Source organism: Andrographis paniculata, unplaced genomic scaffold, assembly GCF_009805555.1.
Source record: "Andrographis paniculata isolate CXL003 unplaced genomic scaffold, ASM980555v1 Contig32END, whole genome shotgun sequence".
Classification (NCBI taxonomy): domain Eukaryota; kingdom Viridiplantae; phylum Streptophyta; class Magnoliopsida; order Lamiales; family Acanthaceae; genus Andrographis; species Andrographis paniculata.
In genome coordinates, this window is record NW_026137565.1 from 6,324,713 (window position 1) to 6,342,535 (window position 17,823).

The window sequence follows — 17,823 nt, forward strand, 5'->3', positions numbered from 1 at the left end:
TAATATTGAGAAGCCAAAAATATCCAAAGATTTTATTACCAGCAATAATCAAGATAGTTTTGTGTTGATCCAATATCAGATCCACAAGTATGCATATGGAAAGGGAGGTGATGGTTCAATAAGAACTGCCCCAGAAATGAAAAGGGCACACAATTAGCCCACTCAAGCCAAAAGCTAAGCAAAATAAGAGGGAATTTTCGTCGTCATTCTTTGGCCGTAACAGCTTGCTTCTCGTCACTGGAGTATTCGTGCCTGCAATCACGAGAGGAAATGTATAATCATACAAGGGGTTTCATGTCCCGATTGACAACATTTAAACACAACAAAGAGGAACTCACTGAATCTTTCGGGTGAGCTGGTAAATGCCAGTACATGCCATTACAATATTTACACTAAAGAGATTCCAGTTCTTCTGCAGTTCATTATATGTATAAATAGAAAGTAAAGCAATTTGTTAGAAGGTTTAAGGTTAGGTGTTTCATAACCAGAAACTTCCAATAAGCAAATAAAATTTGAGAGGATATCAAATTTGCGTGCACATAACATACATAATTTTAAGTAGATTATAGCTTAAAAGAGATTATTCTACCATGTCCTCTCACATGTTTCAATGTTTTTTTTTCTACCTCTAGACAGCAAAACTGCACAAGAAAGCAAAGAGCACAATCGAAAGTCTTTCCATCACCCTCACAACTGTGCCAAGTGCCAACCATTAATTTCCGACTAAAATGCTAATATAAGAAAACACATCCAAATAGTAAGCAAAGGGTTGGGTGTACAAGAGCAATAAATAGTGAGTACTTGCACGGAGTAAAGGAAAAGAAACACAGAATGAGAGATACAGCACATAAAAAAATGAGAGATGTCTCCTTTTATTCGAAGTAGATGTTGGCAAGCCCATAATCTCTGCTTCACACTAGTCATAATACCCCTTCAACTTATGATGCATATTGTCCTATGGGATTGAGGGGTAGAAAAAATGAAAGTTACTATAGTGCTAAAACAAGCAACAATTCACATCGCTCTGCATACTTCAGAAAAGGGGAAAGCCATGGCAACTTGTGGATTTTCTTTTAAGTTCTCATTTTTATTCAACAAGATTTTACTCTGCTCATAGTAGATATGCCTGCTAAAATCATATGCATCTGGAAGATGCACCAGGGTAATGAACTTGATAAAGAATACCAAAATGTCAATTGTCTGCTTTGGTTAGCCAGATTCCTTTTCCAGGATGTCTGTAGTGAGGTTTTCAATTCCTATATAATTCAACTACTCAGAGAAATTTGATGCAAGATGCTAACTTAATATGGTATTATAGCTTCCACAATCTAAGGCTTGAGCAACAATTCCATTATACCTATAAGCCTAGAATCTGTTACAACTATCAGTTGAAGTGCAAAGGAAAAACATGAACTTACAGGAGTAATGACAGTGCTGTATCTTGACCATATAAGTCCAGTTGCTGTTACAGCTGCCAAATAATCATGTGTAAAACAGATCAATTGATTAAAATATGTTGGTTAGAGTTTCAGGATGAGGAGAAGGAATACGAATATGGCTAACTCATAAAGCAGCTAATTGTGAATGCTTTCCTTTTTGCCATTTTTCACCTGTGAATTTTGAATTACCAATAGGATTTATGGCTACACAAACTGTTGAGAACAGTTCTAGATAGGGACCAAGCCTTACTTACCAATCTGCTGAGGGTATGATATTTTCTCTGGCGGCTTCGAAGCATCAGCAATATTGGCTATGCTAATGCCCCATTTAAAGGTTGGTGCCCAAAAATGAACTGTGATATGAATTGTGAAACAGAAAGAAGCATTAGGTTGGTGCTTCAAAATGAACTGAGATATGAATCGTGAAGACCACAAAAAATAAATACATGAGGTTTGTCCCCAAAAGTGGCGCAAGACTTTAAAAAAAAAAAAAAAAGCATATATTATCTGTGTATAAATGGTAAATCACTTAAGGCTGTGAAGAAAAGTTAAAGTAAATCCACTATAAGAAAATAAAGATAAACCAACGCAACAGCTGTATTTGATCGATCATGTCGGTCCAGGATATTGTACAATTTTGGATTGTAGGATTTGAAACACGATGCTGGAATCTTTAAAATTCGTAATTTACAACGCCTCGCCACATTTACCAATTGAATCTTCGAGTTGCATATACTATGTTCCAAAGATCATCCATATAATTAGAAATTCTCCTAATTCAAAGATCTCCCCGCAGTTTCATAAAATCAAATCAATCATCCGGAATCGAGGAGAGCGTAAGCGACTGTATAAGAATCTAGGGTTTGAATACGAGGGAAAAAAAAATCCAAATCTAAAAACACATCCAGAAATAGAAGAACATAAAGAAAACAAAAGAAGGCATGCGAAGGCAATAACGAAATGAAAATATAAGACTGACTTGTTTTAGGTCCTGCAGGATGATTCCACAGAGCTTGCAGCTTGGACGTCGCCATTGGATCCTTCTCTGCGTTTGGGTTACGAGCTTTTCTGGGGACGAAAGGGGTTGGTGACAAAGTAAACACCTCCGGTCAATTTTGCCCCTCTGATGACGTGTATTATTAATCAATTAATTAATACCAATCGTTCCATTCCATTTATATCTCTCTTTTTTTTTTACTCGAAATATTAGTATTTTTTTTTACTAAAATATTTATTTTTATAATTTTTAAAACTATGAATTTGTTTAGATAAAAAATTTTGAAAATTTTTACAAATTTAAATGTTTGAAAAAAAATAAAATTAATATTTAATTTAATATTTTATAAAAAATATATATATTTAATATAATATTTTTTAGAGTGAAAATATTATGTAAATAGAGGCTACGTAACTTAAAAAAAATCATATTTAAACGGGACTAACATAAAGAGAGAATCAATCAACAAATCCAAATTCGACTTTACAAGAAATAATAATAATAAAAGCGTTAGTTGATCGGTTGGCTGGCTGCCTAGACATAGAAAACGCTATTCCCGTAAGTTGTAAGAAACGCAAATCGCATTAGGTAAAATGCCGAGACTCGACAACGGGGAGGAGTGAATATAAGCCGACAGCAGGCGGCGTCATGGGGAGGAATCTGAAACAGCTGATTCCGTTTGCCCTCACTTTCGGAATCACAATTTCCTTCCTGCTATTTAGTCGACATAGCCCTTCTTCAATTGAGATCGACCCTATGGCGCGAAGCTTTGTATTGTGGTTACATGGTCTGGGCGATTCAGGGCCCGCCAACGAACCCATCAGGACGCTCTTCACTTCGCCGGAGTTCAGAAATGCCAAGTGGTCCTTCCCTTCGGCTCCTTCTAATCCTGTCAGCTGCAATCGTAAGTCTCCTGGAACTTTCTTCTCCTGTTTCTATTGGGTCCGTAAACTGAACTGGATTATGTTTTGTAGCTTTCTGTTTAATTTATTTGTGTTTGGCGCTATTGAGTTTGTGCGAATTGTTTGTATGATTGTATCTCGAATTGTAGGTTTCACAATATGAAGCACCATCCATGTAAGGTTGTTCATTAGTATTTTTGTTTCACATTTTATGAATCTGATCTCGTTGCGGTAGTTTGGTCGTGTTTCGATTCATCGTGCCCTAGGCAGTTGTTATGCAATTGTAATGAATCACGGATCTGCAGACCTTTCTCTAGTTGAAAGCATATTAGAAAGTTGATGGTGATAGCGATGATTCTTTTTGGAAGATACTAACATGCTAGTAAAGTAATTTGAATGATATTAATTCTATGGATTTTCGGCTGCTTGAGTGTGGACGTGCCAGAGTGTTTGTGCTCATGAGCAATTTCAATTTCAGGTAGAAATTACTGAGAAATCTAGAAAAGAGGAACATAGACAGGGCATGAAATTTTTCCTTACTTCCGTGCTTGGATTGAATGTTTTGTGGATATAACAAGGTTTCGCATAATCAAATGAAGTATGTGATATAATCTGATTTGTATAGACCATTGGAACACCTCCTTTTCAATGTAACTTTGTTGTATCTATTAAAACTAACGCTTTCTTCTTTTCTGATCACAACGGATTTTCTACATGGGGAGCTTGAAAAGCTTACCTGTGTTGGCCATATTATGTTTGACTTATCTGTTGTATTTTAATCTGACCCAATATGACATGCTTGACTCTTACTATACTTGGATACACTATGGAGATTGAGTAACATAAGATTCATCTCAGATGTCAGGAAAATGATGTGTGGTTCATTTAGATTTGGCTGGGGTTGTCAGACTTGTTAATTGTTAAATATCTGTAATATTTAGAAAACTTTATTGTGTGTATATGCATGTAACTTCCCCAGTGAATCTGGCCACTTCGTTACATTGTTAACTTTCTGCATCTGTTATAATTTTCATTACAGATGGTGCTGTGATGCCTTCATGGTTTGACATTCATGAGATACCAGTAACAGCAGTAAGTTCCGCCTTGGGTTCTTATATTTACTTGATATGGCTAAGTTGTATTCTTGCTTTAATTTGTATTGCTGAATTTTTGCAATAACCATAACAATATAAACTTCAATCAATGGGATTTATAATCCCTGGAATGAATAGAACACGGGGGTGATTGTTCTTGGTCACTCGATGCCACTTCTGCCCTAATCTCTGCAAGCTCATTTCTTAGATGTGAAATTCCTGTGTTCCTGCCCCTAATTGTGTCTGAAAACAGGGAATGACATTCTGGTTCTATATATTGAGTTGATTTGCATAAGTAAATTTAAATGCATGCAACAGGATTCTCCAAAAGATGAAGCTGGTGTGCTCAAAGCAGTTCAAAATATTCATGCTATGATTGACAATGAAATAGCTGCTGGCATCGACTCAAAAAATGTCTTTTTATGTGGATTCAGTCAAGGAGGTTAGTTATTCTGTTCTACAGAAATATTCATCTAATGTACCAATTTCGCATTTGTTGACTGTTGCTTGTTCCGGTATTTGTTATATCTGACTTTGTAGGAGCCTTGACGTTGGCAAGTGTTCTTTTGTACCCAAAAACTCTGGGTGGTGGTGCTGTATTTAGCGGATGGGTTCCGTTTAATGCTTCAGTTTTAGAGCAGGTCACTCCAGATGCCAAAAAGGTCAAGTCTATTTACTTGTAGGCATTTTGTATTTTCTCTTCAAAATATCTCCTAGCATTACTGGTTTCACGTCTGATGTCACAGTTTCAAACACGACATTTTTTAACTGATTTGTGACTAAGTTGTATTGGTAGATTTAGTTTACAACATGTGATCCTTGCAATGAATATATATGTGTGTGTTAATACACTTTCAAGTTTCAACTTTTTTCATTCACCACAAGTTCATCATTTTATACCCATTGCTCAATTAGGTTGCTAATCAGGTGCATGTAGTGACATTTAGAGTATTTGGTCTTTGAATTTATGTCATGACTGTAGCCTGCAATTATTTAGATAAAAGCTTGCTGACTCGTGTGTTACTAGTGCTGTATATCAAATCCCGATTCCAGTTAAAATACTTGTTTGATAATCTTTTAGTATTACTTTATGGACATTATGCACATATAGCTTTGTTGAAGGCGTATAGTTATTGTTTGAGAGGCACAATTCCGATGTGATGATTAAGTGCAGGACCACATGTTTAGCGTATGGATTACTTGTTTATGCCTACTTGAAAATTTTATACTATTTGACTACAGGTTATAGTCAGCCTCACTTCTGCTTAACAAACCTCCATTTTTACCGTGTTTTGTTTTGTTATGTTTTTTCCTCGATGGATGCAAAGAGTTTTACATTTTATTCATGTACAGTCAAGACTTGTAAGACTTGAAAAATGTGCAGAACTTACATTGGTTTTGATGGATACCCATCAGTCCCTGGCATTGCAAAAGAGTTGTGTCCATCCTGTTATAGTCTTCTTCCTCACCAGTTTGGATGATACCCAGTTGTTTGTAATCGAGCACAATTGGTGTTTATCCTGGTTGCATTATTGAATTAGCCTAGAGATTCTGTCCAGACCAGTTTTGCATTTATCTTCTTGAAGGGTCTCTGATATTTGAGAATATACTTGCAGACACCTATACTGTGGTCCCATGGAATGGCTGACAGAACCGTACTGTTCGAGGCTGGACAAGCTGGGCCACCATTCCTAGAAAAAGCTGGTTTAAGCTGTGAATTCAAGGTAACAAACACGCCTCCCCTCCCCCATATACAATAATGAATGATGGATGTTATTGGTGGCAGCAGAGCTGTGTAATTCTTGTTCCTGGACCACAGCACCTCACCTACCTCTATACAAATAGTTATGTAGTATGTAGCAATCAATAATACTATTATGATTATTATACTGGTTATAAAATATACATGCATTGTGTGTGCCTCTGTGCTGTGTGGGTACTACTGGTGGTGGTGAAGTATATTTTGTTGGGATGCTTTTCCAAGTGACTGACTGACTGATTGAATTACTGATTTTGTCGATATTGAATGTTGCTCTGATTTTCTGAAATATTTCAGGCATACCCTGGTCTCGGCCACTCCATAACCACCGAGGAGCTCACCAATTTGGAATCATGGATCAAATCTCGCCTACAGAGTTCATCCTGAAAGAAGCTCCTCCTTCCCTGTCAAATTTGCAGCAGCAGGGGAGAAAGCTATTTCTTCTGCCCTGGTCCGTGAATTTACTAATCCGCCCTCGGGGAATCTGATTATAAATAGAGTAGCTCCTGCTGCTGTTGTCGTGCAGAAAAGCAGCTGCCTTGGGTGTGGACGTACGTACTTAAATGATGGATTTAATGAATCTTGGTGGGCCTCACCAGAGTTGTCAGTCACATTTTGGTAAATTGATTAATTAATTATTATGACCTGCCGAAAGGAAAAGTCAAATTACTGTGCCCAACTCTCCATCGCCTCCATGGTAAGAAATTGTATGTGTGTACAATTGGGCCTAACAAATTTGGGCCTTAAATGGGCTTTTGAATATGTAGCGGAGCCCAAAAGGTGGGGTTGTCAGAGGGAGTGATGAGAATGACGATCGGGTGTGTTTACTTGTGAGGTTGTTTTGGTTTTAAATTTTGATTTTGAATAGTAACATTTTGAATTAAAATAGTTGTTTGATGTGATATTTTGAATGTAAAATTAAATTTTAATGTAATAAAAAAAATAAAAGTTAAATATTTAATTTAATACTTTTGGAAAAAAAAAAAATTGAAATAATAAAATAGGCAAAATCAAACCCATCCGATATGGCCGTGGGATTCGCAGGGTGGGCCCCACGGCCATCATATGGCTGGGCGGCCAATCAGAGATCGTCCGTTCCCCAATATCACTGTTCACCAATGCCCCTACAGAAAGGGCTGCGTCGCATGTGATCACTCCCCTTTCAATACACGTCACCAATTTCTATGCAAAGCTCCTCCCCTTCCTCCGGTATCGTGACTCCATCAAAACCCCCCTCTCTCTCTTTTAGCCTCTCTCTCTCTATATCTGGTTGCTTGCTGAACCTAGAGCTGCTGCTGCTGCTGCTGCTGCATTTCGGAGTTGGTCTGAAACGTTGGGCTGATTGGGGTTTGTATCTGTCATGAAGAAGCTTTATAGGAAGAGTACGGTGCATCCGACGCCGTCGGTTGTGTCGGACCATTTGCTTTCGTTGCTGCCGGCGGCGATATTGGCTTTGACTGCTGCTCTGTCGCCGGAGGACAGGGAGGTTCTCGCGTACATCATATCTTGTTCCTCGTCCACTTTTTCGGATACCAGTCGCAGGAGCAGCAAAGGCGGCTGTTCTAAGGGCGGCGGCGGCGGTTGCGGCGACGACCATCCGCCTTGCTTTAACTGCAGTTGCTTCCGTTGCTACAAGAGTTATTGGGTGCGATGGGATGAGTCGTCGAACCGCCAGCTTATAGACGAGATATTAGATGCTTTTGAGGACAGCCTTTTGAAGGAGAGCAAGAAGGAGAAGAACAGGAAGGATAGGAGGAAGGGGAAAAGTGGCAAGGCGAACAGTACTCTCGTATTGGATGAGTCGTTCAATAAGTCTGACCTAAGTTCGGTCATGGAGGATTCTAACTTTGGCGAGTCAACCGCGGCGTCGGAGAGTGCGGCGGAGACTGCTGCCGGCGGCGGCAGTAGTGGCGGCGACGAGGATGACAGCGTCGTGGAGGAGGAAGAAGTGGAGAAGGGTTCGATGAGGAGGTTTGTGAGTTTTCTCGGGGAGAGGATTTGGGGCGTCTGGGGTTGAAGAAGAGGGATAACAAATTGGGGAAGAACCAGAGGAAAAAAAAAAGGTTTGGTTCAGTTTCTACACTTAGCTCATGCAATTGAAGCTGTTTTCCATTTTTGCAGCAATTATATATCTGTTTTGCGTTGATCGAGACTCCATCTGCACTGTAAATTATGCTCCATGTCTAGCTTTTGAATGATCATTACAATCCCTTTACATCAATTCCAGCAAATTTTGAAGGCTTTTCTCATCCCTGCATATATTACCCATTCATTTACATTAGCAGCGTTTAGATTTTCCATTTCCAAATTTCCAGCAAGTGCAGTAGTTTTCTGTTTCATTCTTGAATTTATCTGAGATATAGCTCACATTTCATGGCTTCTCTTTACTCTGCTTATTGTTGGTGTGGTCGTTTTTGGAAGCTTTGGTGAGGCTAGCCAATCCCTTCATTTCTTGCATTTATCTTTCTGCTATGTATAATCAAATAAAGCCATCATTTTTTTCAATGTTCTCTTTGTTTTTCTCCCCTGCTTGTTTTGTACATTTTCGAAGGGTTTAGGTGCTACCCTGTCTGCTTCCTCTCCCCTTGGGAAAATTCACTTTTAACTTCACCTGTGAGTAAAAGTGTTTTTATAGCCCACCCTTTCAGAATTTAACCTTCTGGTCCTTACAAATTACTGATGATTCTTTCACACACACACCAAATCAATAATTCTTGCTTCTCTAAGCTAGGGTTTCAGTAGGAGACAGTCTGCTTTAGGGTTCTCTGTAAAGAATTGTTCTGCAGCTGCGGGAGTCACCACTAAAATCAGGTGAATAACAACAACAAAAAAAAAAAGTACTAAATGTCTTGATCTAGGAAAAGGGCCCCAATCTTTAGTGACATATGATTGAAGTGCTTTGTATACAGATCTATTTTCTTCTTACATCACTGAGCATTGAGTTTCTAAAGAAACCCTCATTTGCTACAGGACAAGTCTTCCCATGCTAAAGTTGTTTGGTATTTAGCATAAAAGATTTCGCACTTTGGTGCATTAATACTGGGCTGTGCCTGTGATGAGATATGATCCCAGAAAAGATGAGGGAGGGGGGAAAGGGTTAGTGGGAAAATGGCTACATTAAAGTATTGTTAGGATCAAGCCACAAAAGGACATAGTTTGCCCATCATTCCTTTTTTGATTTATTAATGCAATCAGTGTTTCTGAAGTTCTTTGTGCCTATCTATGCAATCAGTCTCTCCTATTGGTGAATTTCTGTGTTGGATGATGATGATGATGATGATGATGATGATGATGATGATCTGGATGTTTGGTACTTGTAATGTTATAGAATGCATAATTCTGGAGTTGGGCTCCCTGGAGCTCCCAACAAGAAACCAGGTCCTCCTTTAGGGGTTTAATGTAGTGCTGTCATAATTTATCCAATTCAATTTTTACTTCATTTACTAGAGAGGCTTATTATAGCAACTCCAAGTATGTTGGATGAGTACCAATAGTTTTATATTTAAAATAAAAAAATGAAAAACCCCACCAAATTTGTGAATTTACAAAATTTCAAGAAAAGAACACTCTTGTCTATCCTCCCATCAAATTATTTTACTTGTCTGTATTACAAACCGTTGGTTTATAGTCAGTGAATCCTGATAATAATTACATTAATTAATGATCAATTTTACATCCTATTGTAAGCATTAATAAGAATTCAATGATATGAGATCTATCAAAATCATCTTAGGGATTAAGATCCTATGTTGTTATTCAAACCCCAATTAATTATTGCTATCCAGATAGGTAAATTTTGTAATCGAAATATTCAACCCGATCAGTCTTGTTCAGCATTAAAAACATTGAATTTGACTTTGAGGAGTACAAAATGGTGCAGAATTAGTCAACACATTTTGCTTGTTATTAAAACTTGAAATTTCAACCATCATTTTTGGCCATTTCTGCCATGGAATCGTGACATCAAAACTTTTCTTATAACAATTCCTCCATAGGCTTAGACCTCTTCAGATCACCATTTGCATCTGACTTAAATTAATTCCTGTCTTGTACTTGCCCGTGTTGGATTACTGCTCACTGATGTGTATATATATATATATATGAATGGTTCAAAATTCAGCATTAGCAGTGTCAGCCATGACTGGGATTTGACCTAGTTCTTGACAAGGAGGTTCCTAGAAATTTTATTTATTGGAGCAACCAAGGGATGGGTCTCAAATAAACAAATATAGCGTATAACTTCTTTAATATTTTAATGCAATAATCCTACTTCAAGATTAAACTAAGTAGGCAGTGGCCATGGATGGAAATTTTGAAGAAAAACATGCTCTATAATTTTCTTTAATTTGCATTGTGAATATGGTCAAAGATCCTTAAAATGGCTAAGGTAGAAAAGAGGGGGAAAAAAGGTGGATGATGGGTCACTGCCAAATTTGTTGTCCCAAGTGTAAACTTAAGTAAGGAGTTCCAAAAGAGAAAGTGCTCAATTAACCAAGAAAAGAACAAAGTGAAAAAGGTGAGATTCCATTGATTGGACTAAACCCAAAATGGCTCCCTTATATTATATATTTATTTTATTTTACATTCTGGTATTAAAGCACAGGTTTTGAATCCAACAATACAAAAGTTGTCTCATAATGGTTACTATGTGGGATCAAATCAATTGGCTGCTTTCAACAAATTGCTCCCACTATCCCATCCCCTCATTAATTCCTCATGCATCAGATGCTTTTTGGACCTTACTTTTTATCTGCATGATCATTCCTATTAATGATATGCATATCATTTATTATTATTATTGTTATTATAGATAAGGGCACAGAGAATTGCAGCCATATTAAGAACTTTCTTTATGCTTTTTCTTATTGATCAATTGGCCCTTGTTCGATTTATACCAGACAACCCAAGAATGGTCCTCTAAAAGAAAGCTCAAATAATGTAAAGGTTTTTAAACTAATGGCAAAAACGTACCTCAATATTCATTAGGGCGTGGAAGATGTAATAGCATTGGAACTTCCCAATAGAGGTTGACAACAATCTTGAATCGGACGTAGAAATAAGTGTCGGATCGATTGATCAGTCCGTCATCTCCCATTGCATTCGGTAGTTGTCTTGCAGGATTGCTTACAGCGAGTTTCCATTACAAAGCTGCGACATTGAAGACTCTTAGTGATCGGGGATGGCTTCGCGCTGTAATGATGAAGAGGATGCACTGCTAGTGGCATCGTGTGTATTTCTTTGATACTGTCGTTTTGTCTGTATGGTCACTGCATCATTGTCATTGAATTTTCTTGCCAACCCTTCGTCTTCATCCTCGTCGTTTTTGAGAAGTGGGTGGACATAAGCATGTTCGAGATAGGCTTTCAAATTCAGATTCGGTTCTTTGGCTCGCTCTAGTGTATCTCTTACCATTGCTTCCTGGAATCAATCAAAAGCCAATGTGTGGATTGCTCTAAAAGAAGTTTGCAGGTATAGATTGGGAGTAGCTAACCTGTAATGGATATTGAACAAAAGCAGCCTCGAATCGGTCCTTGCAGAACTTGTGAAAATAGAAGGTTAACACTGGAAGAGCAAGAAGGAATGGCGCCGACGCTGCAGCCTCTTTAGTACTCATTAATCCAATCAGAACTATCTGTGAGAAGATCAGTGCAAAGATTATTCTTCCATGTACATCTGGCCAAAATGCAGCTGCACTTTCATATTCTTGGTTGTACACATTTATGATCTGCATATAAAAAACAGGGGATTCTATGTTAGCAGCTCATAGAATTAGTGGGGAGGGGGGGGGGGGGGGGGGGGGGAGTTTTTGAGTATAATTCTACCTGATGCCGATACACGACGAATGCCAGGGCAAAGAAGACCAATATAAAAGGAAGGAAAAATGGAGTGACAACACCATAGACAAGGCCAAGAAGAAAATATAGTTGGATTTGAGGTTCGCCGGTGTTAAAACCAATGCTGCCGGGATCCATTGCCTCCTCTCTATCCTTTGCAGTCTTCACCAGGAGGAAGTTTTTCAGATGGAAGATTATTAAGGGTTTCAGTCGTAAGATCTCTCCGGCAATGCCGGCCCAACCATCAACCATTACATAGGTTATAAAGAAGGTTGCTTTCATAGGAATTGCAACCCCGATTGTTTTTGGAATACTGCATCGAACAATAACATATAATAAGTATGAAAGCATCGAATTCAACCAGCTTTTTCATTATGACGTGAGTTTCATCCTCTAGGCTTCTCAGATTAACATAAAATACATCGAGGCATGCAACACTTAGAGATTCTATCGAAGAACAAATTCTATTGCTTTGAACTTGAAAGGGAACACAACAACATAATAAAGGAATTGATCACTCTAGCTGATAGAGCATGTCAATAATGAATTTACTCATATTAATGATACATTTAGGTTACAACTACAAACAAGATAATGGCATAAACAGAAATGGCTAAAATTTCCCAAAGTTGTTCACAGTTGAAGTTATGAGACTAATAGGATAGTGTGGAATTTTGAAGTGACGTACTCATTTGCAGACATATGAAGAAAGCTGTTGAGTTGCTCAAATGCGGTCCCTGCTATTATGCTGACCAGGAAAACATTTATAAAATTGAATATGTAATATCTCAAGGCAGCTCTCCTCTCCAGAGCTGAAGTTGAAATAAATCCCTCAAATTTGGACATTATCATCAGTATTGTTGGTAGTACTATAAGAAAAATCTTCAAAACAATCCCGGGTAAAACTCCCTGGATCAAAGATTTGATGAAAGGCCTGAAACGAAAACATCATATTAGTTCTTAAGGAAGAATAACAAAGATAACAATGAAAATTGCCAACATGCCTTGAACAATAAATCTCTTGCTGTAGCACACAAACAGGATAATAAAAATAATAATAACAAAAAGTAGAAAAATTAACTGTGTACAGGAAAGAGTGACCGAGCAGTAAAATATACTCACACATCAATGACCGGCTTAAGAAATGATGCCCTCTTTTCAATGCCTTCAATGTTTGCAAAAGATTGCACAATAGCAATAGGGATCATGAAGAAGAATGTGAGAAAGAAGAAAGCAACAGCAACAATGAGCCTCCTAAGGCTGAGAGAGACATAGGGAATTGCCAGGTTATCCCAATAGACATCACGCGGCTCTGAAGCCCACTCAGTCAACCACAGAGTTGGATTTCTTGATTGCTGAGTTTGTCCACAAACAGCAGCAGCCCATCTAGTCTTAAATGAGACAAAAGCTGCGGGCATAATATATTTGGGATCAGCTTTCATCCTTTCCCGTTCCTCAGCTATCTGTAAATTGTTGCAATGGGATAGACTATGTTCATATGAATTCTTAAAATAGAAACATACTGTAACGAAGAAATATGAGACAAAGGACATGCTATTGGCCTAACCAGAAATATGATCACACAAGTTCTTAAATATATGTTTCATGTACTTGAAAGCAGAAATTATCAATAATTCATTCAATGTTTAAAAACATATGTATTGATCATCATGGATTCAATTGAGATTGTTCAATATCCTCAAACAAGCTATATCAACTAAAGAAAATGCTCTTTTTCATTTTTGGTTTTCAATCCAGACTCAGTGTGAAATATGTTTTGTGGTTGAAAACCACAGGTCCACAAGAAAGGTGAGTTTTAAACTCACCTGTTCTCTAAGTCTTTCAATCTCAGCGGTCTGGTAATCAATTGCATCAACTTTATCTCCAAAGATACCAAGAAAACCAGTCTGCATGATTGTAAGGAAGTGAAAAAACTGCACTCATTAGACAGATGGGGCCCTATTGTAATAAACTACAGCACCTTTGTCACCGGCCGTTTTGATTGATCACGAGAATATTTTGTTTGGTAATAGTCGAGCCAATTTTCTCTTTTTTGTTTCTCTTCAATCAATTTTGCTAGTTTGTTAGCATTTATGACAACCTGCATGCATTTTTCAGTATCAGATCAAGTAACGTGAATTAAAAGGGGGGGATGAGGCACATATACAGCTATGTTTCTAAAGTAACAAATAGTCAAGTATGGCATCTAAAGCAAAGATATGTGAAAGATATATTCTCAATAAGAAAGGTTGTTGAGTACCAAATTACATACAATTCAAGTGTCTCCTTGCCTTAAAACTTACACATAAGGAACCAGCTAAAGATGAGCAAAGTAATAGGTACAAAGACAATAGAAACTAGCTGCACTGAAATTAAGATCATGTTTCTTTGCAATTCATGTGTTTGCTTTCCCAATTATGCCTTGTGTTATTAGAACCATCTCTAAATTTTCAGAATCAGACCCATTATTATAAGTCATTAATTTGTCATTTTATGTGCCTAATGCCCTAATTCCTATCATAAACATTCACACAAAGACAATTACACATCAGATGAAATCCATACTGCTGCAAACCATTTGCGCACTCAATTCAATACAAGAACTACTTCAGCATATAGAAACCTGTTGAGTCAAATAATTTTCTTGATGATTGACCAAGAAAAAATGCTCCACGGACTCACTGACTGATTCATCCGGGTCCGGTGGCACATTTCTCACAAGAACCTGCAAAGAACCTATTGTGAGCAGTCCTGGCAGATACAAATGAAAGGAGAATAAAAATTGGTCTGGTGCACAAATAAATCAATAACAAGAAATAAAAAAGCAAAGAATTCAATGGAGATATAAGGTGAAATGCAGATATCCTATCCTATACTATCAAAGGAATCACAAAAGGCCAATGCACATCAGGCAAACCCAACCAAATAAATAAATGTAAAAGCCTCATACTCAGCAGCAGGAAACCATTTTTATGTAGAACATGAAAAAGATATACAAAAACACCAAGTATCAAATAGTGTTCGGACACATTCTGAAAACTTCCACACCCCAGTGATTGCTTCTTACTGTAAATTGATCAGGGCGACGCCTTTCTGAGGCAATAAAGTGTAAGCGCATTGAAGTAACTGTTTTATACTCTTTCCGCAGGGAATAACATGTCCAAAACGTGAAGGCATAGGCCATTACTATATGAGCCCAAAACCTGTAAATATATACATAGCACCAGTTTCAGACATAGTAATGCTTAAAAGGAAACATGAGGTCACTATTGTCTCAGAACAGAATAAATTATTACCAATTCATGGAGCAATATAGCCAAAGAAAAAGGAAAAAATTGGGTGCCTGGGATCCAAGGGAATGGAGACATATACCTAAACTATCTCAAGTAGTTTATATTTCACTCTCTCAAAATTCAATAGATTGGAGGGAATCTAGGGTCCTCGCCTTTGCTAACACCAACATCATTGCAAGACATTTTAAAGACCATTTAATGATGATGACATATGGAAATATGCTGTTCCTTAGTCTATTTGTACTCCAAGATGCTACAAGAAATTTAGTTTCAACTTCATTGTAGGTGATAGAGCATTCAACTATCCAAAATGGCAATTATAATTGAAGGGGTTAAGTAGACAAAGCATATTTGCATAGCCTATTACACAATATTTAAACTATACTAAGCCAGCAATACAGTTATTGAACCATATAGTGGGCAACAAAAGGTTCAGAAGTATGACTGAATAGATTCTTAGTAAAAGCAAGGATAACATACAGAATCCAATGAAGACTGTGAAATTACCTATGTGATCCAGTTGGAACGTTTGAGATGGAGAGCTTGTCGATGTCACTGTACTGTACCTTATGGGTTACATGAGATACTGCCAAAGTGTTATTTGTCCAGTTGACAGGCACTAGAATAGCCCATGCAAGGAATGTCACTGGAACAAAGATTTTAAGTCTGCAGAACCAGGAGCAGGATTGGTTATTATTATTAAGACTTGAGCTGCATGTTGATTTGATGGGTATTATTATTAAGAATTGAACCGCAAAAATCTTAAGTCTGCATAACCAAGAGCAGGATTGGTGGTTATCAAACAATTCACTGCTACCTAGTCAAGATACAGATGATAATCCAACGAAGTTGAGCCTTTCAACATGACAAAGCCTAACTGTTTCGCCCTATATAAAGAATTCTTATACAGTCATTACAATTCTTTACTGGAAAAGAAGCATTAAACTGAGAAAGGAGACCATAGGCAACTTCCAGATTCAGAGGCATCTTAAATAAATGTGATAAATGGACAAAATCATGTGTGCTCTAACTGTGGTAAAAAACTCTTCATCTCGTTTCTAATTAATTCAATTGACCATGGGAAGAATTAAAAGGTCACAGTTTCTTCCATGAGAGTTTCATTGATAATTTTAACAAGGAAACTATAATATTTGACCATTAGGAAATCTAGATAGTCAGTTGCATCGTATACCCTGTAGTGCATAATCATGAAAAGATCAAACGATAGTCATACCCCAGTAAGTAAATTCGCAAATAAACTGCTGAATCCAATCCCGCATGTTCAATTAGCTCTGTCTCGGGCATTTGCAGTGCTTCAGGCACCCAATTGAGAAATCTAATATACGCTCTCCAGTTAAAATTAACAAATTTGCTTACAAGTATGCCTGTATGAGCGGGGCTGGTTCTCAATCCCCTGAGGTACCATTTTGGGAAATATACACGATCATTGATAGGCTGAAGCCTTAGTATGGCAAACGCTATAAGAAAAAACAACGCGCTGAGAATATTTACTCCTGCTGCAAGCCCTATATCCCCCAATGTTGCCATCTCGTGCCCCTACAAAGACAACCTAATTTGCCAGCAAAAGAAAATTCTTATTCACTTTCTCACCAAGCTAGTCACAGCTTCTATGCACCACAAAAATGTATACCAAACGCAGGATCTTATAACTGAAAATCTTGAAGTAATATAGCAATAACTTTCCATGGGAGCATAAAACCACGGAACGGAATATCAAGCGCCTCGATATGGTCAAGCACAAAACATTTATTAGATTCACTGTTATTTGAGAAACTCCGGCTATAAAAATTCCATGTTTAGTGTGTTATTTATATTAGATAACGTACATCACACAAGAATCAGATAGAAAAAAGCAATAAAACCAACTGCTGAACCTTGTATGCTTAAGAAACAAAAGAGTGAATTATGTATTTCTTCAGCAAAGTTAAAATCCTATAAATCGTTCGTTTTCCTGAAGGAAAACAAACACTGATTAACACATGAAACAGTACACAGTATCTCTTAAACCTCATCCTGAACAACAACCATTCCACCGGCGATATGCAAGCCAAACACCTTTTTTCAGCACAAATTGGCCGGTGCAGTGAAACCAAAACACATAAAAGAATTTACACTTGAAGAAAATCGAAAGAGATCACTTACAACTACCACAGACAGACAAACAGTCAGTCGGATCAAAGAGCGAAAATAGATTGCTGAGGAGTAGAATCTATGGAAAACCAAGAACATTCCCCACAACCTAAACCATAATTATAAAAAGCACGAAGAGACGCTCACCTATACACGTACACGAGACATGCACTGGCTGGAAGGGGAAGATGAGCGGCGGAGCGTCGGGACGTCGGACAGTGTACGGAATGTTTAGACGCAGTGCGTCTGTTCCATTTAGCATTTGTTTTTCCAAAAGGTGATGCGATTTTTTTGCATGACATTTATTTATGTTTGGAAGAAATGTTAATAAATATAAAAATATTATTCATTAAA

General features: G+C 37.6%; 4 protein-coding genes across 4 annotated transcripts; 2 read left to right on the forward strand and 2 right to left on the reverse strand.

Annotated features, from left to right (window-relative positions):
• Positions 1-5: 5 nt before the first annotated feature.
• Positions 6-2,565, reverse strand: LOC127247903 (mitochondrial pyruvate carrier 4-like). The gene is made up of 5 exons (XM_051269989.1): positions 2,419-2,565; positions 1,694-1,792; positions 1,419-1,471; positions 339-412; positions 6-252 (listed from the first exon to the last, which is right to left on the reverse strand). The coding sequence occupies exons 1-5, from the start codon at positions 2,471-2,473 to the stop codon at positions 204-206; spliced, it is 330 nt and encodes a 109-aa protein (XP_051125946.1). The 5' UTR covers positions 2,474-2,565; the 3' UTR covers positions 6-203.
• A 425-nt stretch (positions 2,566-2,990) lies between these two features.
• On the forward strand, positions 2,991-7,025 carry LOC127248123 (probable carboxylesterase SOBER1-like). Its single transcript, XM_051270335.1, has 6 exons — positions 2,991-3,340; positions 4,378-4,430; positions 4,751-4,874; positions 4,973-5,094; positions 6,049-6,156; positions 6,489-7,025. The coding sequence occupies exons 1-6, from the start codon at positions 3,085-3,087 to the stop codon at positions 6,576-6,578; spliced, it is 753 nt and encodes a 250-aa protein (XP_051126292.1). The 5' UTR covers positions 2,991-3,084; the 3' UTR covers positions 6,579-7,025.
• A 326-nt stretch (positions 7,026-7,351) lies between these two features.
• On the forward strand, positions 7,352-8,432 carry LOC127247992 (uncharacterized). The gene has a single exon (XM_051270112.1). It carries the CDS (start codon positions 7,552-7,554, stop codon positions 8,206-8,208), a length of 657 nt encoding a protein of 218 aa, XP_051126069.1. The 5' UTR covers positions 7,352-7,551; the 3' UTR covers positions 8,209-8,432.
• Positions 8,433-9,480: 1,048 nt separating this feature from the next.
• On the reverse strand, positions 9,481-17,722 carry LOC127247991 (calcium permeable stress-gated cation channel 1-like). The gene is made up of 12 exons (XM_051270110.1): positions 17,617-17,722; positions 16,553-16,888; positions 15,826-15,984; positions 15,093-15,228; positions 14,649-14,750; positions 14,007-14,126; positions 13,852-13,932; positions 13,148-13,488; positions 12,714-12,959; positions 12,014-12,338; positions 11,683-11,916; positions 9,481-11,609 (listed from the first exon to the last, which is right to left on the reverse strand). The coding sequence occupies exons 2-12, from the start codon at positions 16,864-16,866 to the stop codon at positions 11,358-11,360; spliced, it is 2,310 nt and encodes a 769-aa protein (XP_051126067.1). The 5' UTR covers positions 16,867-16,888; positions 17,617-17,722; the 3' UTR covers positions 9,481-11,357.
• Between the last annotated feature and the right edge of the window lie 101 nt (positions 17,723-17,823).